Source organism: Dipodomys spectabilis, unplaced genomic scaffold, assembly GCF_019054845.1.
Source record: "Dipodomys spectabilis isolate Male_0828 unplaced genomic scaffold, ASM1905484v1 ptg000225l, whole genome shotgun sequence".
NCBI lineage: Eukaryota > Metazoa > Chordata > Mammalia > Rodentia > Heteromyidae > Dipodomys > Dipodomys spectabilis.
This window is the reverse complement of record NW_024870902.1, coordinates 4,353,032-4,377,017: the sequence shown is the minus strand read 5'-3', so window position 1 is coordinate 4,377,017 and position 23,986 is coordinate 4,353,032. Positions and strand designations below refer to the sequence as shown.

At 40.0% G+C, this 23,986-nt stretch overlaps 1 protein-coding gene across 6 annotated transcripts in view; it reads left to right on the top strand.

Annotated features, from left to right (window-relative positions):
• Ank2 (ankyrin 2) overlaps positions 1-20,659 on the top strand; it is a 238,274-nt gene extending 217,615 nt beyond the window's left edge. For 4 of the 6 annotated variants that reach the window (XM_042697574.1, XM_042697572.1, XM_042697573.1 and 1 more), the window contains 9 exons: positions 1,412-1,486; positions 2,467-2,598; positions 3,942-4,085; positions 6,059-6,329; positions 8,223-8,517; positions 11,995-12,078; positions 12,192-12,356; positions 13,693-13,875; positions 18,869-18,971. In XM_042697574.1, the coding sequence (XP_042553508.1) occupies positions 1,412-1,486; positions 2,467-2,598; positions 3,942-4,085; positions 6,059-6,329; positions 8,223-8,517; positions 11,995-12,078; positions 12,192-12,356; positions 13,693-13,875; positions 18,869-18,883 (1,364 nt within the window). In that variant the 3' untranslated portion in view covers positions 18,884-18,971. Of the gene's footprint in view, positions 1-1,411; positions 1,487-2,466; positions 2,599-3,941; positions 4,086-6,058; positions 6,330-8,222; positions 8,518-11,418; positions 11,512-11,994; positions 12,079-12,191; positions 12,357-13,692; positions 13,876-15,332; positions 15,425-18,868 lie in introns of all 6 variants that reach the window. The other 2 variants (XM_042697569.1, XM_042697570.1) reach the window with 1 other exon arrangement.
• Positions 20,660-23,986: the final 3,327 nt, after the last annotated feature.

Sequence of the window (23,986 nt, the reverse complement as noted above, 5' to 3'; positions counted from 1 at the left end):
TCATTGCTTGATCTTCTTGCCTCTGGACCCTTGAAATAATCTGTACTAACAATTTTGTAATTATTAGGAAGCCATTTGCTCAAGAAGATTTCTCACGTCCTGAAATTCCAATTGGTGTGGGTCTGGTTTTGATTCAGAAAGGTTGGATTTCAGATACCTTTGGTAATTCTTTAAGCAAACAAATATAAGGTAAACATATGCTTTCTGTTTATACAATAGAGGAATAGAGAGGGTACTCAAATGAGATACAGCAGACAACAAAAACTCAAACTTTGCACCATTTAAGGTGACTATAAGGGAATGACGATCCTTTGAATTGTAAAGGAAAAAAAGAAAGAAAGAATGAAAACCATAGATTACTTTGAGAAGTAACCTGTGGTCTTCCATTATCTCTACAATGAAGACTACTGTTCCTAAATTTCATAAAGCCATCTAAAATGCTGCCCATCAAACCAGAAGCGTTAAAGTTAAATGGGAAAAGTTATATCGCTTGTGAAAATAAATAATGGGTGAGTTGACCACATCACAAGCAGGCAGAAATGTGGCTCAAAAGACATATTCACATCTGTGCCACAATGCACACAATGAGTGTGATTCTATCATTGCATTTTCCTGACATCATCAGAATGAAGCAGATTTGCTTTTGGCCACATTGGATAAAGCGAACATTATCTGTCCAACCTTAAACAAGATCTCTTGCGAGTTTCAAACAAGCTTTGTTTCAGACATAACCCAGTAATGACCTCTACCGTCACATAAGAGGTCTTAACTAATTATTCCAATTCTGCATCCCATTTTCCATTGCTCTAATGTTTCAAGAGCAAAATGACTTTTGGTGGGCAGTATTATCAGATCATTTGAAAAGAAATTAAAGCCAGGTACCAGTGGCTCACGCCTGTAATCCTAGCTACTCATGAGGCTGAGAGCTGAGGATTGTAGTTCCAGCCTGAGCAAGAAAGCCCATGTGATTCTTATTTCCAATCAACTACCAAAAGGCCAGAAGTAGAGCTGTGGCTCAAGTGAAGACACTGAGCACAAAAGCTCAGGGACAGTACTTAAGCCGAGTTCAAGCTCCAGATTCACACACACACACACACACACACACACACACACACACACACACACACACAGATGACTAAAAATCAGCAATTTCTATTTGTATGTTCAGTAACTAGTCTTGATTAAAGAGAAATGGAAGCAGATGGTTCCCATAAGCCATATCAGATTCATTCCCCATCCCACCCCCAGAAAGCAGACAAACACACAACGCAACAAGATGAAAAATACAATAGCAAACTTGTGCTATTTTCAAATCTTTGGACAAGTGACTTCCTTTCTTTGGATGATCGATACTGTGGTTCCTCTCCTGTCATAGACAACCTTTGGCCATTCTGTTTTTGACCTTCTGTAGATCCACAGGATGAGCAGGAGCGGATTGAGGAGAGGCTGGCTTACATTGCCGATCACCTTGGCTTCAGCTGGACAGGTAAATGAGAATGACTTCCCTTTTTATCAGAAGGCCATCCATTGACTCTGAAATGTGGAGTAACTTCAGACTTTAGAAGGTTGACAATAAACCAGCTTTCAACATACTCCGCTAGCAGTTGCAGACATCTAAGTTAGGGGTGAAGGAGGTTATTATGTTTCAGAGTAAAAATTTAGATATGAATTTCTTAAAGCTTAATTTGAGATCTAACCAGGGATGCTTCTTTTAGTGTATCAAGTATCTTCATAGTAAATATTGTCCTGGGTACTCAAGAGGCTGAGATCTGAACATCACAGTTTGAAGCCAGCCGTGGCAGGAAAGTCCATGAGACTCTTATATCCAATTAACCACCAGAAAATCAGACGTGAAGCTGTGGCTCAAATGATAGAATGCTAGCCTTGAGCCAAAAAGTTCAGGGACAGCGCTCAGTCCTGAGTTCTACCCCAGGGTAGTGGGTGGGGGAGCCATCACTTAAGTAGGAAATGATACTATACGCTAGTAATGCCAGCACTCAGGAAAGACTGGGGCAGGAGAATTATGAGTGTGAAGCCAACGTAGGCTACAGAGCAAGACAACAACAATAAAACAACCATTTTTAAACCCTTCTATACAAATGGTAATATATTTCTCCTATTTTGTAATTTATTTTCCATTATCTTGGCTAAAAGTATAAACATATTAATGATCATGTCTGCATTTTGGAATCAACTGGTTTCAACTATTTGTAGTTTGTCAGTACTACTTCAATCACTACCATTTCCATGATGGTAGTGGTAAGATCTATACTCATGATTAGTATTTTAAGAAATCAAATACACACATACGCACATAAACACAAACCACTTCTAATGTATAGAAATAAAAGAAAGCCAAAGGCTCATGGCAGTGCAAGAAAATGTCATTGTCATGTCACAAACCAGGGTATACAGGCAGAGGCCTGCAAATCAATGTGTTTACAAAGTAGTTATCTTCTCTTCTAGAATTAGCAAGGGAACTGGATTTCACTGAGGAACAAATTCATCAAATTCGAATTGAGAACCCCAACTCCCTTCAAGACCAGAGCCACGCACTGCTGAAGTACTGGCTAGAAAGGGATGGGAAGCATGCTACAGGTATGTGCAGAACTCCAAGTAAAATGTACAAAGTGGAACTTTCTTGCTCAATTCAAATCACTTCATTTCCTCCCTCCCTCCCTCCTTCCTTCCTTCCCTCCCTCCCTTCCTTCCCTCTCTCCCTTCCTTCCTTCCTTTCTTTTGTGGATGGATATATATATATATATATATGTATATATACATATACACATATATATAATATATATGTATATATGTGTATATATATATATATATATATATATATATATATATATATGCCAGTATTGAACTCAGGACTGCCGTGTTGTCCCTAGCTTTTTTGCTCAGTGCTAGCATCTTTTCACTTGAGCTACAAAATAACCTTTTGGTGGTTATTTGGAGATGAGAATTTCATAGGTTTACCTACTCAATCCTTAGACCTCAGTCTCCTGCGTAGCTAGTATTCTAGGTGGGAGCCATCAGCACTGAGCTTGGAACCACCCCACTTTTTCATACATCCAGGAAGATAGTAACATAAAATGCCCTTATTTTCAAGAAGTGTTGGCAAATGAAGATAAGCTATTGTCATTTCTAAAACAGACAGGGGGCACGAAGAAAGTCTTGTAGTCCATGCCTGGAAACAGTGTTAACTAATAAGAAATGATATTGATACTGGCTGCCAACAGGCATGTTATTCAAGCTCCAGATTTTCTAAATATCCATGATGGACACAATTGCTTTGCTTGCAGTGGTCTTATGGGTGATGAATTACTTTCAGTTTTGACTTCCTTTGCTCCCCCCAAACAAACTTAGGTGAGAGGAAAAGTATCAGGGGATGTGTCTATGAGATGATGCATTATAGTCAGACTTACCTGGTGGAATAACATGGGAAGTGATAAGCTGTAGCTTATCATCAAACACAGACCTTCTCAGCAGACCATGTTTTCCACTTCCCCTAGTGTCTCCATAATGATATGCTGTGAGCTATCTACTGCATCATTCCTTGCTCTAATACTTCTTAGTATCATTGCCAGTTGAATTTAAATGCTAGGTAGTCAACAAGCACTTTTTTCTTTAGCATTCCTTGCAATATTTGGAATAGACTTTTCCTAAATATATATTTTGTTAACTGAAATTTGGATCTTCTTGGGGGTCATATATGTTATCTGGAACTCCAACTTTTTGAACTTGTGTCAGTGCCATATCACAACTGTGTTTTATCTCTCTGCTTCTTTTCACAGAGTCCCTAATTAAGTTTATAGCTGTTATCTATACAATGTGCCAAAAGATTTACTAAGGCGACTTAATGAAAGAAAAAATGTTCAAAGAGCACCTCTCAAATGTAACAAGTGTAATGAATGCTAATGTATTCTACACTTTCTTAGATACCAGCCTCATTGAATGCCTCACCAAGATCAACCGGATGGATATTGTTCATCTCATGGAGACCAGCACAGAAACGCTGCAGGAGCGCATCAGTCACAGCTATGCAGAAATTGAACAGACCATTACACTGGATCATAGTGAAGGTCAAACAAGTGTTTTGTGTGTGTGTGTGTGTGTGTGTGTGTGTGTGTGTGTGTGTGTGTGTGTTCAGGTGCTGGACCTATTGTTTCTCTCATTTTACAAGAAAGACCTTTAGTGATAGCACTTTCATTTCCTTGCTACCTTGATTTCCTTGCTTTTTTTTACAACTTCCCCAATTATGTATTCTCTGTTACTCTACCACATTAATACATCTGACCTAATTCCTTTTTCTCAGTTTCTGAGGATGTCTGATAATTATCTCGTAACTCTACTCAGCCACAGAATTTTATGCTCACAACCAACACTACGCCATTACTAATTACTTACTACTGAGCAACACATACTCAAAAAGCAGTACTCTTATTCTTTCTTTTTTTGGGGGGGAGGGTCCAGTCGTGGGGCCTGAACTCTGGGCCTGGGTGCTGTCCCTCAGCTCTTCAGCTCAAGGCTAGTGCTCTATCACGTGAGCCACAGCGCCACTTCCAGCTTTTTTCTTTTTGCTTATGTGGTGCTGAGGAATCGAACCCAGGGCCTCAGGCATGCAAGGCAAGCGCTCTACCACTGAGCCACCTTCCCAGCCCCTCTTATTCTTTCTTTTCCTTCCGCACAAAAATTCTCAAGATCCACTGTGATATCCAGCCATTGTGCATGTGTGTGTGTCACAAGTAGGCCTTGAATTCAGTGTCAAGGCACTCTCCCTTATTTTTTTTATGCTAAAGGCTAGCTGCTCTACTACTTGAGCCACTGCTTATTCCAGCTCTTTGGCTAACTGGAGATAAGAGTCTCACAGACTTTTCTTCTGGGACTGGTTTTGAACCACAATCCTCAGCTCTTAGCCTCTGAACTACTAGCACCTAGCCTTACCACCTTTTTAATATTGTACTTTCTCTAATTTATTGTCATTCATTTATAAACTCCAAGCACCCCCACCTCTGTGTTACACCTTCCTTTCTTCCTTCAAACTACCAATATTTCTCTTTATCTATGCCTACTTGATGATCATTTTTCATATCTTCTAGAAATACAGAATTACAAACAAATGTCCATAACCTTCCACTACAAAATCTACCAAGATGAATAAATCTCTGTGCATAAAATCTACCTTGTAATATAGTAGATCACATTGCTTTTTTTTTCTTTTCTGGTGGTAATGGGTTTGAACTCAGGGCCTTGGAATTGCTAGACAAGTTGCTCTTCCACTTGAGCCACAAGCCCACCTTAGATTACATTGCTTGCCTAGCTAAAGCCATCACCACTTCCTTGGGGCTGAATTGTATTCCCTTTTCTCCACTCAGAGGCTTCATTCCTACAGTGTCCATTCTGACTTCCCACAACTAGGCCAGACCCAGTACCATTGAGATATACTTTAACAGATCTCATCTTTTAGAACAAAACAAGACAGCTCTTTTTACCGCAACATATACCATGTATTTCTCCCCTCATCTTGTGAGAACTTTCCCTACTCCAGCCCGTCTTGTAGACTCTGGTAATTATTTCCTTGTCGACAAATCCATGGATAAATTTCAGTGTTCAAATGACTTTGCTCCTTACTAGCATTTGGCATAAACATTTAATCCCTTCTTAAATACTTTCTTCACTTACTTTCTAGGATAACTTCTCTTTCCATACGTTTTTCTGCCTTACTGCTCTCCTCCTCGAAGCCATTTGTGGTAGCTTATTTCATCTCGTAATTTAAGTGATGGCATGCATTAGTAAGTAGCAAGACACCTCCCACCTCTAGCTCTCTCTCACTGTCCCAGAAGTTTGATCTGCTTGCTACTCATCTATTCTTCTGCTTCAAATTCCTGGTGCTTTCTCTCTGTCCCACCCTAGAGTGTTTTCTAATCTGATCAATAGAGCTTTTCACTCTATTTCTTTTGACTATTGCTCAGCTATCACCTCCTAAAGGGAGCCTTTCCTCCCTATTCGGTCTAGCTTCCATCTAAAGCTTAATTTAATCTGTTCTGCTCCCTAGGATTCTCAGTACTTCCAGAGGAGCTCTGCACTGCCCGGCACAAGCAGAAAGAAGAACAAGCTGTGTCTAAAGAAAACGAGTCTTACGATCACCCACCTATTGTCTCTGAGGAAGACATCTCTGGAGGCTATTCCACTTTCCAGGATTGTACCCCCAAAGCTGAGGTGGACCCCTCAGAACCAGTGCTGTCTCCACAAGTGCACAAGGAACAAGTTCAACAAGATTTCTCAGGGAAAATGCAAGACCTGCCTGAAGATCGGCAGGAATACTTGTAAGTTTCAAAAGAAAGTCTGCTCAATGTGGGTCCAAAGAACAAAAGTAAACATGACAAAGGTGCCAGGCAGATACAGACATAAATAGTTGCAAATAATTCAAAAAGCATCTACCTATCATCAATCCCAGAGCTACTAAAAATAAAAATAAAAACCTGAAACACTGAGGACATATCATTGTGTTGCGTATTAGAGATGATAGAGACCTACTTGGATTCACTTCTAGATCTGTGATTTTTTTCACAGTCTCAAGTGCCTTGAGTTTTTACTTATATATCTATAAGCTATGATAATGACATGCATACTCCATTCTTCATTTCTGTAACTTCGTTGTTTGCCATGTAAAAACATCATCTAGCTGGGCACCGATGGCTCATGCCTGTAAACCTAGCTACTCAGGAGGCTGAGATCTAAGGATCATGGTTCAAAGCTAGCCCCGGCAGACTCTTATCTCCAATAAACTACCAGAAAACCAGAAGTGGCCCAGTAGCTCAAGTGGTGGAGCACTTGCCTTGAGCTGAAGAGCTGAGGGAAAGCACCCAGGCCCACAGTTCAAGCCCCATGACCGACCAAAAAAAAAAAAAGTATCATCTAGACAACACAGTTGTTACTTATAGCATTGCGGTACCTTCTTTACTCTCAATACAGTTGTTATTTACAATGATTGCTACATTGGTAATGCTTCTAAAATGGTAGCATGGTCCATTGGACCATGACTGGTTTAGGGGATGAATAGAGGCACTGTACATTTGACAACCCACAAAGTATTTCAGCAACTGTACAAAGTAACTAAATATAGAAACAGAAATACAACACAAATTATTTGCCCAACATTAAACACCACTAAAATGAGGTAGAATAAGGTTAGAGTAAATAATAAATTGTAAAGAGGAATTTTTGAGATATTGTCTGGCTAAAGGAAGTTACAGAGCAATGTAGTTCAGAACTCAAACTCTGAATTTTGTAGGTACAAAAGAAAGAGTTAATTCATTGAGAATGGTTCTCCAGGCAGAGAAAACATATCAGAGAGGCAAGTACACTATCATGAGATGATGGCATCATAGTCCTTCCTTTGTCATGAAGGGAGTATTGTTTTCTGGTCACCGAATCATGGGTAGAGGGACAAAGAAATGAGCTCAAAGAAATGACACAACATCAAGCTTTTTTCCCTCAAGTCCCTCCTCTCATCTACCTGCAGAAGCAGGGGAAAGCTGAATGGTTGGGCAAGAAAGAGAGAAGGACAAAGGAAAAAACTGGAGGAAGAGGAAGGAACACCAAAAAGCCTTTTATTATTGAATATCAATAGCATGATAGAAAATTACACTAACGATAAAAAGGAGCAAAAATATTTCTAGTTTAAAATTTGAGAATATGAATTGGTAACCAGTGGCTTCTGCTTGTAATCCTAGCTACTCAGGAGGTTGAGATCTGTGGATTGTGGTTCCAAGCCAGCCTGGGCAGAAACATCAGTAAGACTCTTATCTCCAGTTAAGCTGCCAGAAAAAGGCCATAAGTGAAGATGTGGATTAAGTGTTATAGCACCAGTCTTAGGTAGAAAAGTCTGGCACAAAAGAAAAATAAAATCCAAAAGGAAAAAAATAGAAAGATGAATTTATAGCTTACGTACTTGATAAAGGTTATAAAACAATAATGCATTTCAACATAATTTATATCTAAGAATATGGGATTTCATCATACCAGTAAATGAAGCTGTAACTGTACTCTATCTTACAATATTATCTTTCTTCAGATTTCTTTCTTGACCAAACTTACATAACCAGTCTTAGCTATCATGGACTGTGAAGACCAGTTTCATCTTCCCTTCCAAGTTCCTTGCTTGGGTAGGAAAAGTACAAATGCTGCTGGGGTATAATTTGGCTTTTCCCTTCCAGTGTAACTACTCCAGGAGCAGAAGGGCCAAAGACTCAAAAGGCCACAACAGTACCTGCCTCTCCCAGCAAGACTCCTGAAGAGATCAGGAGTACCCCACATGAGGAGGAGAGAATGTACCTCCACACACCAACATCCAGTGAGCCAAGCTGCTCTCCCATTGTGCAAGAACCGGAAGAGTCCCCTAAGCCCAAGGAGGAGAGTTCTCCACCGAAAACCAGCCTGGTGATAGAAGAGTCAGCTGAGGACCACCCACAGGCCTTGGCAAGGCAGGATACAGATGCAGCTTTTGAAAAGGTAAGATGCTCTTGTTTGCTGGCCCCCTCTAACAAAGTATACATACTTTTTAGTTTCTGTTTCTCTGATGATTTTTTTTTGGAATTCAAACAAAACAAAATAAATGTTAAATTAATTTCTATTAAACTAGGTCATGGGAAAACCTTCGTCCTTTTCAGAATCAGAAAGCCAATGGTTCTATCTAAACCAGGAAGCTATGGGATCATAAACTCTAGTGGATCATTGGAAACACTTTTGCTAGTCAGAATGAACACTGTAGCTCGACACTGGTGGCTCATGCCTGTAATCCTGGTTACTCAGTAGGCTGAGATCTGAAGATCATGATTTGAAGCAAGCCCAGGCAGATTCCTATGAGATCTCCAGTCGCTGTGAGATTCTTATCCCCAATTAACCACTCCAAAACCAGTAGTGGAGCTATGGTTCAAAGTGGTAGAGTATTAGCTAGCCTTGAGCAAAAAGAACACAGGCACAGCACCCAGACCCTTTTTTCAAACTCCACAATCATCACCACTAACAACAAAGTAAATACTGAAGTGAAAGAATAGTCAGAGATTTGTGAGAGTCTTAGGTAGAACTTCTGGGACAGACATGCTGTTGCCATCAGTCCTGAGATCTGTTTGTACCATCTGGTGACAAATCTACTCAAAGTAGGACTGTGCAATGTCTTAGACAAACTTTCCTCAATTGAGGAAGGATCATTTCCAAGTTAGATTTCCTTAGGTTTATTTTAGAAATAGCCTAGGAAGAAAAAACGATATGTAGACTCATTGTTTTTAAGTGCAAAAATGCCTCAGAGCAACACAAGATTTTCTCACCATGTCCCTGAGTTTTAAAGTTGCAAAAAGAGAGACACAGATCCTCTTAGGAGAGACAGTCAACTCATTTATTCATAAAATGTGGTCTCTGTGGGTTCCGTATCTGGAGATTAGTTGATATACCTCAGTTCCTTAGAAGAGTTCCTTAGAACAGAATTGGAATCTTTTGAGGGAAAAGTGGCATACAATTAAAAAGCACTGGTTTTTATTCACAAGGAGGGTAATATTATCTGATTCCAGGATTTATTAGAAGCACAGCTGAAATGAAGAAAGCTTCAGGCACAGGAGAAGTCTGTGTGTGTGTGTGTGTGTGTGTGTGTGTGTGTGTGTGTGTGTGTGTGTGTGTGTGTGTGTGTGCATGTGTGTGTGTACATGCACGTGTCTTGGTTTTGGCAGCAAAGGTAAAAAATGAAATCACCACATGAATTGCTTTCTAACCTATATTTGTTTCTGTACAGAATTATTCATCTCAAATTCTTGGCTCCTGTGAATTTTAGTAAAATGTCTCCTTCATGTTTTGGGGTTAAAAGTTATCAATCTTGGCCTGAGAACCAAGTGGTTGGCCAAGTGATGTGTAGACTTCAAAAAATTATTGGTGAATTTTTTGTTCAATCTATTCTATGCATATACGGGTTGCTAAGTCCTTCTGCATTCTACATGCCTTATCCAGGCCTGTCCCATGCATTCTTGATGGGTTTCCACTTATATCTGATCACTTATGTGTTGACCCTTAAGTTCTCATGTTCATAATATGAAAACTGAACTTCCAATTTTAGTTACTAATCTTGTTGGCCGTATTAAATTACAATTTTGTTTAGAATTTGTATGTTTTTCTTTAGCAGAGAATTCTAACTAGGATTTTTGTACCAGTCCTGGGCTTGAATACAGGGCCTGAGTGCCATCCCTGAGCTTTCTTGCTCAAGGCTAGCACTCTACCATTTGAGCCACAACTCTACTTCCAGCTTCTTGGTATTTAATTGGAGGTAAGAGTCTCACAAACTTTCCTGCCCGGGCTGGCTTAGAATCATGACCCTCAGATCTCAGTTTCCTAAACAGCTAAGATTACAAGTGTAAACCATTGGTGCCCAACTTCTAGCTAGGATATTTTTAGATATGTTAAGCAAATTGAGATTTTTTTTCCTTTTACAAAAATTAAAAATCCAAGATAGATATGACATGCCTGTAGTCCCAGAGCTCTCAAGAGGTTGAGGCAGTGAGATTGAGAGTTAGAGCCAGCTTTAGCTACGTAGTAAACTGTCAGACAGGTGAGTGAGAAAAATGACAAGAAGGGAGAAGAAAAGGGAAGAAAGGATGGAAAAGGAAGGAAACAAAGCTATTCCTCAGGAAAGAGTAATTTGTAAGACATAGCTTTAATCTTAAATTATGTTCTTAGTCTCATCTTTGACTTTAGGTCAAACCCATTTAGTCTGATTTGTAACTTCTCCAAACAAACCTAATATTATTCATATCCTGACCTTGTCAATGCCAGGGAAATGTGCTAACAACTAGATAGTAGCTATGGGAAATGATGACTTCCTGTGGAAAGTTCTAGGGCAAGCATGAGCCATGCCTACAGGTGTGAGTTAATAATTTCAAGTCTAAACAAGAACCTTATGGCTTACAACGCTGCACTATGCTGCCCACAAGGTTTGGAAACATTTCTTTCAGCTATTCATTAGGAGTTTTCCATAGTATAAGTTAGGTGGGAAAGATACTTCTTTAGACAGATTTTGACAGATGATTTCTCCGACAACTCTCAGAATCATGGGTATTTTTCCCCATTCCATGAACTAAAAAACTACATATACTTGTTGATGCTTGAGACCATACCACACATCTGATTTTTCCACCAAAATATTCCACCATGAATAAAACTTTCAGAACACAGTGTGAGTTAAAGCAGAATGCAGCAGAGAAGTCATTTCTTAGCATGTGAAATTCAACGAGATAGCTGGGCACAGTGGTGTATTCCTGTAACTCCATATCCGGGAGGCTGTGGTAGGAAGATCATGTGTTCAATGTAAACTACATAGAAAAAGTTAATTTCAAAAAGTAAAACAACTGGGTGCTTCCGTGCTTCCACCAGGAGATAATGGAGGAATTAGGGGAGCTGGAGGTCAGCTCTGATGAGGAGGCGATGGTAACTACCAGGGTTGTCCGCCGAAGAGTTATTATTCAGGTACTAGCTATTGACCATGCTGCACGTCTGGGGCAGTTCTGTCCATGTACCCTTACAGAGTGATGCACCTGGAGCAATAGAAGCTTGGCATGTTCCTTCAGTAATGCATGACCACTGGAAAGCAGCCCTTCACTTTCCCCTTTTTGTTGATAAAGAAATGCAATGGCAGCCACATCTGCAGCCCACCTCCAAGAAAGCAGACAGCAGGAAGATTACATTCTTCAGTTCTTGCTAATCTATTTATCTTGTGTTATTTGTTCCTTTGTTTACCTAACTTTGATTACAACCTCCTATGCATGTTATTACTCACCTGCTTCTTCTTCTTCTTCTTTTTTTAAATAATCAGATAGGAATTTTGCATCTCAGGAATGCTTTTCAGCCTCACCTTTGGTTTTCTAACATTCCTCCCATTATAAGCACTTGGACAGGGTTCCTCAGGAACAGTGCAAAGAGTAAAGTAAACCTCTTGTTTCAACTACTTAGGGCGATGATATGCCTGACATACCCCCAGAAACCGTCACAGAAGAAGAGTATATTGACGAACATGGACACACCGTCGTGAAGAAGGTACTGGCTTGTGTTTTCTTACATGGCTAATTTCACACTTTCTGTTTAATATTTTTTTAATCACTCCAGTGGTGCAACCCAGAAACAAGACACATCCATGAACTGTATTTCAGGTTACTAGGAAAATCATTAGACGGTATGTAGCCTCTGATGGCACAGAGAAAGAAGAGATTACCATGCAAGGGATGCCCCAGGAACCTATCAGCATCGAGGATGGGGATGGCTATTCCAAAGTTATAAAACGTGTGGTGTTGAAGAGTGACACTGAACAGTCAGAGGTGAGGTCAACCAGTTGTCCAAGTCCTATTTGCCTAGAGAACAAATTGGAGTTCAAGGGAGATGAAGGAGATTCTATGTTCCTGTTGGTCTTTCTATGAAAATCTGCTGTCTTTACATACTCCATTTTTTCCTGTTTCATGACTTTGTATAATTTTCAAATAACCTCTTAGGAGCTTTGTTACCATTATTCTCATTGTCCTTGTTTTGTCATTTTTATTTCTATTTAACTCATAGTTAACGATGGCAGAAATCCCAAAGTCAAAGAATGAAATTCTGCTAGGCTCATCCCTGTACTCCTAGCTACTCAGGTGGCTGAGATCTGAGGATTGCAGTTTGAAGTCATCAGGAAAGGCTATGAGACTCTTATCTCCAATTAACCACAGACCAAGCTGGAAGTGGTGCTGTGGCCTTGATCATAAAAAGCTCAGGGGGGGCTGAGAAGGTGGCTCAGTGGTAGAGTGCTTGCCTTGCATGCATGAGTCCCTGGGTTCAATTCCTCAGCACCACATAAGCAGAAAATGCTGGAAGTGGCACTATGGCTGAAATGGTAGAGCACTAGCCTTGAGCTCAAGAGCTGAGGAACAGTGCCCAGGCCCAGAATTCAGGCCACATGACTGACCAAAAAAAAAAAAAAAAAAAGCTCAGGGACAGTGCTCAGGCCCTAAGTTCAACAATAACCACAAAAAAAAGACCAACAAAAAAAATAACCAACAACAAAATAAAGAATGAAATTCTATTTTCTGGCAAGTAAGCTATGAAGATATGAAGTCTTGAGGTGCTCTGGCCTGATTGTTACCCCTGTCTTCCAAAGGCCACTCTAGATTAATGTGTGATTTTCACATCCTGAGCCCAGTGCCAGTGGCTCACACCTGTAATCCTAGCTACTCAGGAGGCTAAGAACTGAGGATGACAGTTCAAAGCCATTCCAGATAGGAAAATCCATAGACTCTTATCTCCAGTTAACCAGCAAAAAAACAAGAATGGAGCTTACTCAAGTGGTAGAATGTTAGCCTTGAGTAGAAAAAGCTGAGGGAAAGCATGAGGCCCTGTGTTCAAGCCTCAGTATAAAACAAAAACATACAAACAACAACAACAAAATAAAATGGACCCATGCATTTCTATCCAAGTGGCTGATTAACTGGTTGAGTAGGTCCAATGGAAACAATCATTAAACACATATCCCCAGCCAATTATGATTCTTATTTCCAAAATAATGTTTGCTAGAAGTCCAGCAGATTATACTCCAGTCATCATGTGTTGTTTTCCTTCAACATTATTAGTTTCATTATTTGTCATATTGTGTTCATCAGAAATTGTGTATTGTGTGTCCATCAGGTAACTTTATCTGAACCCAGCATTTTGTCCAGCACCTCACAATTTCAGGCTGAACCAGTAGAAGGCCGTAGAGTCAGCAAAGTTGTTAAGACAACTATGGTACGTGGAGAGAGGATGGAAAAGCATCTGGGGGATTCTAGGCTAGCCACTGATCTTCCTTCAGCCAAAGATGACTTTGAAGAGGTATAGAAGCATTCTACCTTGTTTTATTTGCTTTGTACATGTGCTTTATGTTTGCATTGTGTTTAAAGTGGACATCGCCATTGTATCATCTCATACGTGACTTCATAGAAGGCTCTAGACCAATTCAAGAGACTTTATTTCCTGTTTGAATAATGCATATGGAGAAGGAATGTTTGCTCAACCTGTAGCCTTCATCCTAGCCAGCCTATGAGCTTTGAAAAATCCAAAACTATTCAGATTCACTTGGACTAAGCCAAAATCAGAACGTCAGAAGTAAAGTGTACCTTACATAAGAACAACAGCAATGCCCTATTATCCCAGTTTATAAGGAAAAGAAGCAAAGGTACTACAAATTAACTTGGCTTGCTAATATTCTCAATATTAACAATGATAGGCACTAAAGAAATTTAGATAAAATTATTGATATCTGTTCATGAAAAAGAATAACCATTGCTGGTTCTCAGCAATTAGAAAATGGGTTTTCAGTGGTAACTCTATAGACTCTTATTCTGAGTTCCAAGTTTGAATATTCCAAAGATCAAAATGAATTTTCTAAGTTAAGCACAAACTAGTAAGACTTGGCATGACCTCCTCGATAAGCCTCACCTAACACCTGACATGATCTAGCATAAAACTATATGGAGCCTTTTTATAATACATCAAGTGAAGATTTATAGATTTTGTGTGAGTATAAATGGAGTTTGATTACAGGATGTTGTATCTTTCTGGTATATTTGTAATGCACAATGGATTCATCATGATATCTATTAGCAATCTAAATTCTGAAATACATATGGTCCCAAAACACATGCAAATAATTACAAAAGATATTTTTGTTATTGAACCATTTTGAAGTTACATGCAGAGATGTATTCTCTTCTAGTCGCAGACCAGGGCTGCATCTGTATCTCTTGTAATGCTTGTTAAGCATTAACAAGGCCCTGGCTTTGTTTCCCAGGAGTGTTTAAAATTATCTATGTCTGCAAAACGTATTTAAAATGTATGTAAATGTATTTGGACATTACAGGCAAATCATCGCTAGATATTTCCAGGTCTTCACATTTGACAACTGGTAATCTTGAATGTTCAGTGGCTAAGTTTTCTGAGTTTTTACACACTGGACTTCATTTCTATGATTTTGCCTGTGGTAATTGTATTTATTATTCAGCTCTGCCCAGGAGGAAGAAAGGAGTCAGGCAAGAAAGAAATTCAGTCAGGCATTATGGATGTTAGTTAGCAGATTTTTGTAACATAATGTAAAGAAATCCTTCATAGAATGGGAAGAATTTTCAAGGACTTGTTAAATAAAACTCAATTCACAGATCAACTCCTGGGAACTACTTTTATACCTATTCAGATATCTTCTTTCATACCGACTGTGGATTTGCAAAGCAGCGGATAGATTGAAAATTGGTCTATGATAAGTGATACCTTGTTTTCCTTCTTTCCCACCCCAGGCTTTGAGTTACACAGGTAGCCACCTGAAGGTTCACTTTCCCAGTTTAGTAGAGAATGAGATCCTAAAAGAGGATGGATCAATAATTAAAAGGTTTGGGTTAGCATGGTGTGATGCTTTGCCAACTAACACTATGAAACACATTTCCAGTTTTAAGAAGGATAGAACCATGGCAAATCCCCTGGAAACCCTCAGGAATGGCTAACTCTTCTATATTTTAGGTCTTTGCTCAGATATGTTGTTGTACTGCACCTAGAGCATCTCCTGATACTTCATTTTTTTAAATTTTACTTTATTGTAAAGATGCTGTACATGAGCCAGGCATGCTGTACATGAGTCAGGCAATGAGTACATTTCTTGTCGAGCATTGTTACCCCTCCCTTGTTGTTCCCCCACTATCCCTTCCTTCCCCCACCTCCTACACCCATCCTCTCCCCCCTGAATTTAACCCAGAGGCACAGTGATTGTGAGGCATAACTTTACACAGCCAGACTCCCTGGGGCTTATTTACCTCTCTATAGTGTCACTAATGTAGTTAAAGTCAAGGCACTGGTGACTGATAGAGTTAAAGAGCACAAGGAGAGATGCTTTATCTAATCAATTGCTCACAACTCAATTTGGGGACAAGCTACATTCAGCTCAGTCACAGCCAGTCATTACTTATGGGTACACCATGCTTTTAACATGATGTTTCACGACTCTGCATGCAAGTGACAAGTAAATGTAAGCATGACTTGGATGCCCAGAAATGGGAGTGTATCTAGTGATGCTGAACTGGGGGATTTAGGAAGCAAAAAAAGTGTGGGAGGTGGTACTACATGGTACTTTCTCTGCAGATAGAAGGGTACTGGCTGGGTGGCATTGGGAAAGAGGGAGGAGCATGATGGAAGGGGTGGCATGGATCAAGATGCATTGTATTTACAAACTGATTGGTTGACTAGAAATCCCTTTGTACAAGTACCTTCACATAAGGTAAAGAAGAAAAATAAGAAGACCACTAGCAGTGCGATGCAGTGAACTGCCATGGATTTGATACATGAGCTTGAGCACCCTTCAGGTGGTCTTGTAGCTGCACTATGAGTGCTATCAAGATTAACAGAATGTTCTCAGCTTCTTTCGGGTGGGGGGTGGAGGGTGGGGTGGAGACACAATGGGAATCCAAGTTACTATTGTGCCTTTCATTTCATTGAAAAGAAAAGATGATCATGTATAGTACTCTACCAGCTATTTTAAGCTCTCAGAACATAATAATTAGAACAGCAAAATTAAAGGTTCTGTCACCATCCCACCCTCCAATCAAATGTGAAAAGCAGTAGCAGCTAGGAATTTGAAAGGGTACAATTGTTCTCTTAGAACCTTAAAACACTCATGAATTAAGGAGAAAAATGCTTCATCTCACGTTGAAGTCTTTTATTCAGTTGTTCTGATGAAATTATGCAACCGCTGTGTGCCCTAGAGTCAGAGGATCTGTGAGGTGCTCCATTGTAGCAGTTGAATTTGAAGCTATGGATTTAGTCTATTTGATTCCCACAGTTAGTCACTCAACCTACTGAAGGTGTTTTGACCATATGCATATATCATATTCATGAGTATGCTCATCTGCATACACTTGCAGAAAATGTAGGAAAATATCCGGAGATTGAGGTCAAGCTTGTGACACTAACGCAGTGAAGCCTACTTTCTGTCAGATCTTTATCCTTTTTTTTTTTTTTTTGTGGGGGGAGGAAATAAAGTTAAGCTATTCAATAGTTAGAAAAACATAATCTGACTTCAACCATTGCAATCAAGTTTAACTTTTTTTTTAATCGAGAAGAACAAAATTAAGTCTATCTTCAAATGCAAAATAATCCATGCAGTATCCGAGGGGAGAGTAAGAGAATGTGAGAGAAGAGGGGGGGGCGGGAAGGGATGTTTAAAAGAAAGTTGAAAGTATTTTGTCTGAAGTAAGTCATTTTCATAACTCGGGATGAGCTTAATGAATGTGTAGAGGTATTGGGTGGTACGCAGAGCTTCTCACCTCTGAACACTTGGAATCCATAGAGATAATGCTGGCTCAAAGAGCCAATACTGGTCCTTCCCTTTACTGGTTTGAGTGTAGATGTAGGGTTTTGTCATTGAGGATTCAGGCTCTGGGACGCTGGACTTTTGGAACCAGGACATGCTAATGTTTCAAATGGGAGACGTTGCTTTAATTCTCAAAGATTGAGTTTCTGTGTTTGTTATAATGATATAGATAACATTCATCCAATACTTCCAAGTAGGCAGTAAGAAGAACAGAGAATGAAATTATTGCATCATGATGCAATAATTGTATGAAATGTAATGATGAGTGATAGCCTCTTACATATATTTTTGTTGTTGTTGAGCCAGCACTGGGGCTTGAATTCAGTGTCTGAGTACTGTCCTTTAGCTTTTTCACTCAGGAGTAGCACTTTACCCATTTGAGCCATGTTTCCACTTGTGTCTTTTTTGGTTAATTGAAGATGAGTCTTATGAACTATGATCCTCAGATCTCAAGTCTCCTGATCAGCTGGATTATAGTTGTGAGCCACTGGGCTTGCCTCTTAAGTAATCATTAGTCCAATGAATAGCAGGAATATGTCAGATTGATGATGAAGTATAGTAGGATATACTAAAGGAGCAAAATACTATGGTTCTGAAAATACAGAAGTAACATTTTCCTTGCAGAGGACGCTTTCTCTCTCTCTCTTTCTCCTTCCTCAACTCCACAGGAAGCCTTGTAGGCCTCTTATGAGAATAGTTGCTTTTCTTGTATATTGAGCAAATAATCATTCTGTTTTTAAAGATCTGTGACTCATGGCAATATTCTATTCAAGAATAATTTGGGGAAATGGGATGGCAAAATGATTTTAAGAATGAAACAGTTAGCTAAAGTGTTTTGCACACGTTAAATTTCAAAGGATTTTCTTAGCCTGTCAAAAAAGTGGAATCATTTTTTAAGGATGGACAAGGCTTTTTTAGATCATTGCCACTTAACCAAAACACAACTGATGACATGGTTTCTTTTTGAGACTATCCTATTCAAGAATGGTTTCAATTACTTCCTAAAGATTAAAAAATACATTGTCTTCCAAATAAAAAACTTTTTAAAAACTCATGAGTAAAGTTTCTGGATATGGGAATCATGTTTAAAAGAAATAGATGAAGCTGGAGACAGGGGGCTCACACTTATAAAGCTACTCAGGAGGATTCGTGAAGATCACAGTTTGAAGCCAGTCCAACCAGGAAAGTCCATAAGACTCTTATCTCCAATTGTCTACCAAAAAGCCAGAAGTGGAGCGGTGGCTCAAGTGATCCAGTGCTAGCTCTGAGCACAAACGCTCAGGGATGGCAACTAGGCCCCGAGTTTAAGTCCCCAGGACTGGCACACACAAAAAAGGCAGGTGTAGTTATACTAGTCATTTGGTATGGAATTACCTAGAATGAAGTCAAGAACCACTTTAATATCAGTTTACCCTCAGACCTACCAGCTGCCTTTTCCCAATGAAGAGTACAAACATCTCTTCTCTCTTCTAGGACAACAATGAGTAAGGCGAGTACACAGAAGAGGGCTGTGGTGAAGGACCAGCGTGGGACACGCATTGACCTGGAGCAGCTGGAGGACGTAGCAGAGGCACTGGAGCAGGATGACCTCCAGCGCGATCTCCAGCAACTCCTTCGGCATTTCTGCAAGGAGGACTCAAAGCAAGAGGCCCAATGAAGGACTGCCCAGTTCTCACACCAGAAACCACACATTCACTCAATATGCAACTTTCCACTTCCTTAGAAGAATGACCTAACTGGCCTAATCAATGGGATTCCCCTGACATTGCCACTGTTAGCAGATATAGAGCCCTTTGATTCCCACCCCCCCTTCTTCCACATCTTCCTTAACTATAAAGCTAATTTGTGACCAAAGATAGCATCCTTCATTCTGGATGCTCTATCCACTCACTACCTTGTGTGTCTGTGCTATCCAGGGAACTGGCCGCCTCTGTTGTGCTTTGCTTCTGCAACCAGCTCCATGGAAATTCATTGATCAGAAGACTTCACCTGCAGATCTCTTCCAGTAACAGATAGAGGACTCCTTCGGAGGGATGTATCCATATATAATGTATATAGCTGAGATGCTCAGATCAACCACATATTAAAATCAAAGCCACTGCCTAGCATAACGTCACTGGGCATCATGGCATCAAAGGCCTCTAGAAATGGCTGAATAACGGTTAATGAAGATATTGCTAACACAATCGAATGTTAATATTGCAAAAGAAGCACTTCAGACCTACCTACCATGTCCTACCACTTCCAGAGTAACCATTGCTCCTAATAAAACGTGGGTTAATAATATTGAAAAAAAAAAAACACTGTCCTAACTAAGAAGTGACAGCTGGTGCTGACCAGCAATAATTTATGACTCCATTAGGCTCTTGAGGGTGCGGGCAAAGGAGCGGAAGGCAAAACAGGTCAAAGCAATGAGGTATTCAGTTGCTAGAAGCAACGTCCGGCGACATTCTAGCGTCTTCAGGTCTTTGAGATTTTTGGACACGTTGGCAGGGTATTTTAAAAGCTATAACTACTGTAGTTTTCCAGTTTTCATTGTTGCTTTTTGCAAACCACACTGTCTTACTGGTGGTCCTTCCTTCTGGCCGCTGCACTGTAGATAATCCATTGAAGATAAGATTTTGCCCAGGACACTACAAGATTAAATTCCCCTCACCATATTGCAGTGATTTTCCTTTTTCTCTTTTCTTTTTGTGTTTATATCCTCTTGACTATCTGCATGTGGCATTTGAAAAAAAAAGTCAAAATCACACTCAAAACCCCTCTTCTAATTACACTCATGGTTTTCATCCTTTCCACCCTTGAGTGAGCACTCTTCACTTTCTAGCTAGGTCTGTTTTTCAGCTTACAGAAAAGAGTGAGAAGTCCTTGGCAAATTTGGTGTGGGTTAAAATTTGGGGTTTATTTATTTGAAATCCAAATTTCCCCTGGGGAAACTCTGAAGTGAATCTGTGCACTTTTCTTTTTCTTTTTCATTTTTCTTTGTTTCCAAGAAGGGAGAAGAACCATCTGAATGATTTTCACATTCTGTTTCTTACTCCTCTAGTGGTTGGAGCTGTGTAACATTTTGACATTATATATATATATATATTCACAATTATATACACAGTATACATTTTGAATCAGTTATTTGTTAAAGAAAACTATATTCAATGAAAATGAATTAAAACAAAAATAAAAGCATCTATCCTCCAGGAACTGAACTTTTTCCAACTCTATCTGGTCTTTTCCTGTTGTGCAAAAATGACTCATTGCTCTGAATGTCAAAACAAAAAGAAAAGAGACACGACAAACAATGGCACTTCATCATTGAAAGTAATGTTGCCAAGAGAGAAATTCTACTGGGAGGGAGGATTCCCATAAACCAAATCTCCTAAGCCTCAAATGCTAGTTGGATAGGGAATAAAGCAATCATTGGCAGCCAAAATAAGAGAAACCTATGGTGAAATTTTGAGACATACCACGGCCTTCCTGTCAAAACCTTCACTGGAGCTCAAGAAAAGCATTTCTGTTGTGTTATTTGCAGTGCAGATGATGTCTGTAGCAACATAATGGTTATTCACCTTCCTTTGATTTTTTTTTTGATTTTTTTGCTGTGTTATCAAAAAAACAAAAAAAAACTTGAATACTGTGAGAAGAAGTGATTTTTCAGTTGATGAATCAGCATCTTGTTCCCATGGTGATAACACTAATTGAATATATTTATGAGGGCATGTATTAGTTAATGGAAACAAAATACAACACTAACAATACATAGCTGCAATGTTGTACAATGGCTGATTTAACTAAATAAAATGTACAAGTGTTAAATGTGGCAATAGTAATTGGTTCTTTCTTGCACGTCTGCAATCTGAGGTGCATAAGAGGCTATTAAAGAAATGAGATAGATTTGAAACCCGCAGAATTCACAAAGTGCTTTTAGAGATTGCTTTATATTTAGCAACTGAATATCTTGTAGGCCTACTCTATGAAGCACAGATAAACAGAAAGTCTGCCTTGGGCCACAACAACTTATTTTTATTGTGACACAATACACAACAAGAGATGAACTTTTAGTCACTAGTTAATAAGAAATAGGAATTGGAGGATTTGAAGGAGATGAGAACAGGGTGTAGGGTTTACAGTACCTTTGAGGCTGTTTTCCTCAGGGCCTTGCCTGTCTCAAAATACCTGCTGCTCAGAACAGCATTCAGCTCTGGAGTTTTGTTTCTCTTTTACAGTCCAAGAATTAGAAATTAAATGAATGTGTTACTATAAAGACAGAACAAAAACTGACAGAAAGTTAGCCACTGGTGGCTCATGCCCATAATCCTAGCTACTCAGGAGGCTGAGATCTGAGGATCGCAATTCTAAACCAGTGTAGGCAAAAAAAGTCTGTGAAACTCTGATCTCCAACAAAAAGCCAGTGGGGTTCAAGTGGTAGAGAGACAGTCTTGAGCATAAAGGCCTTGAGTTCAAGTCCAATTACCTATCTACACACACACGACACAGAACAAAATAAAGCTCTAAAATCAGTGGTGCTTAGAGTGTTGGGCTTGGTTTCAGTTTTTTTTTTTTTAATTTTTTTTGGGGTCTGGTCGTGCGGCCTGAACTCTGGGCCTGGGCACTGTCCCTCAGCTCTTCAGCTCAAGGCTAGCGCTCTACCACTTGAGCCACAGCGCCACTTCCGGCTTTTTTCTTTTTGCTTATGTGGTGCTGAGGAATGGAACCCAGAGCCTCAGGCATGCAAGGCAAGTGCTCTACCACTGAGCCACCTTCCCAGCCCCTATTTTCTTTTTATTAAAGAAAAAATATACATTTAATTTTTATTATAAGGGTGAAGTACAGAGGGGTTATAGTTAAGTTAGGTAATGAGGGCATTTCTTTTTGAATAGTGTGGTACTATTTCCAGTAAGCCAGTAGATTCAATTGTCAGGTGTTCAAAATGTTCCCCTGAGTCAGTTTAACAAAATAGTTAAACTTGTGGTTATAGAGCAGGACCTGGAATGAATGGAATCGTTTGTTGTGCCATTTCTCAGTATGTGACTCTGTCCAGGTTCATCCTTGTAAGACAACTTTCTTGATAATAAGAGATGAGAGCAGCAGCCTAGGATAGGGGTCACTGTGCAGACAAGGACAGCAAGCGCAGACCAGTTTATTATCCCTTGAATCTGGAAATGCCACTGTAGCCAATGGCCAGTGTGTCCTTGCTGTCTGTTTAATGTGGACCCATGACTGGGGCTAAGCTAATGCTGATGGACCACATCACCATCTCTTCAGTATAGCCAGTTACCTTCAAAGTGCTCTGAGAATGTCTATAGTCTTCACCACAAGGTAAATACTCAAAGGCAAACAGGTTGAATAATTTTCCCAAGGTCCTACAGCTAGAAAAATGATAAATCTGGAATACTATCCAAGCAAATAGTTCCAACAAGAAACCACCCTCTTCTCACTTTGAAGACACAGACCTTCCATATGTAATCTTACAGAAGAGATAATTCTCACAAGTAATAAAAGAATTCGTTTATGCTAGAGAAAGAATCTTTTATGTAAAAAAACTCCACTTCAGCAAATATGTAATTTGTGTTCTTCTGACAAAAAAAAAAATCCTAACCTTCTTCATGCTCAGTGGAAGATCTTGACTGTTTGAGAAGAAAATAGATGTCAGTGGGCAAAATGACTTCAATGCTGTATTAATTAAGGCCTTCAAAAGAGAGAGACACCCCTGGGTTCCTCCAAGTCTCCTCTGGCAGCTGTCAGGGGCCCCTTTGTTCCTCCCACTCAGCAGGAAGAAGCCAGAACAGAGCTCAAACCTCCCTTTCTCCCCTCCCCCCACCAAGTCCCCCCAGCTCCACGTACCCACAGCAGTCAGGGAACACACAAAGGCAGCAAATGAAGGACATCAGAGAACTGGTTTGGCCAGCTGACTACCTCCACCACCAGTGGTCGCCACCCAAGGAGGGTCATGGGTCTTGCCATAACCCAGGCCAACCCTGCTACAAGCCACTAACTTGGCTCCTGCCAAGTCTTAGGCCAAACCCACCTTTCTTGGACCACCCACCCAGGAGAAGGTCTGGCCTGTTTTCAACAAACCAATCATAATCTCCCAGATTTCCTGAAGGGAGGAGAGAAAGGAGAGAGGGCAGAGACCACATAAAGCTACAATCCAGGGACTCACATTGGGACAACCCATTTTCTGGTCCCTCTGTTGAATGGTCCTTACTTTTTCCTTATTAAATAAACTTTTTAAAAGTGAGAAAAAAAAAGCCGGGCGCTAGTGGCTCACACCTGTAATCCTAGCTACTCAGGAGGCTGAGGCTGAGATCTGAGGATTACGGTTCAAAGCCAGCCCAGGAAGAAAAGTCTGTGAGACTCCAGTTAACCACCAGAAAACCGGAAGTGGCACTATGCTCAAGTGGTAGAGGGCTTGCCTTGAACTGAAGAGCACAGAGACAGCACCAAGCCCAGAGTTCAAGCCTTATGACCGACCCCCCCCCAAAAAAAAAGGTTAAGAGAGAGAGAGAGAGAGAGAGAGAGAGAGAAATAGAACCAATAATTTATAATAAGCTTGGATGTATTACACATGGTTTATATGGATTTATCATACACAAT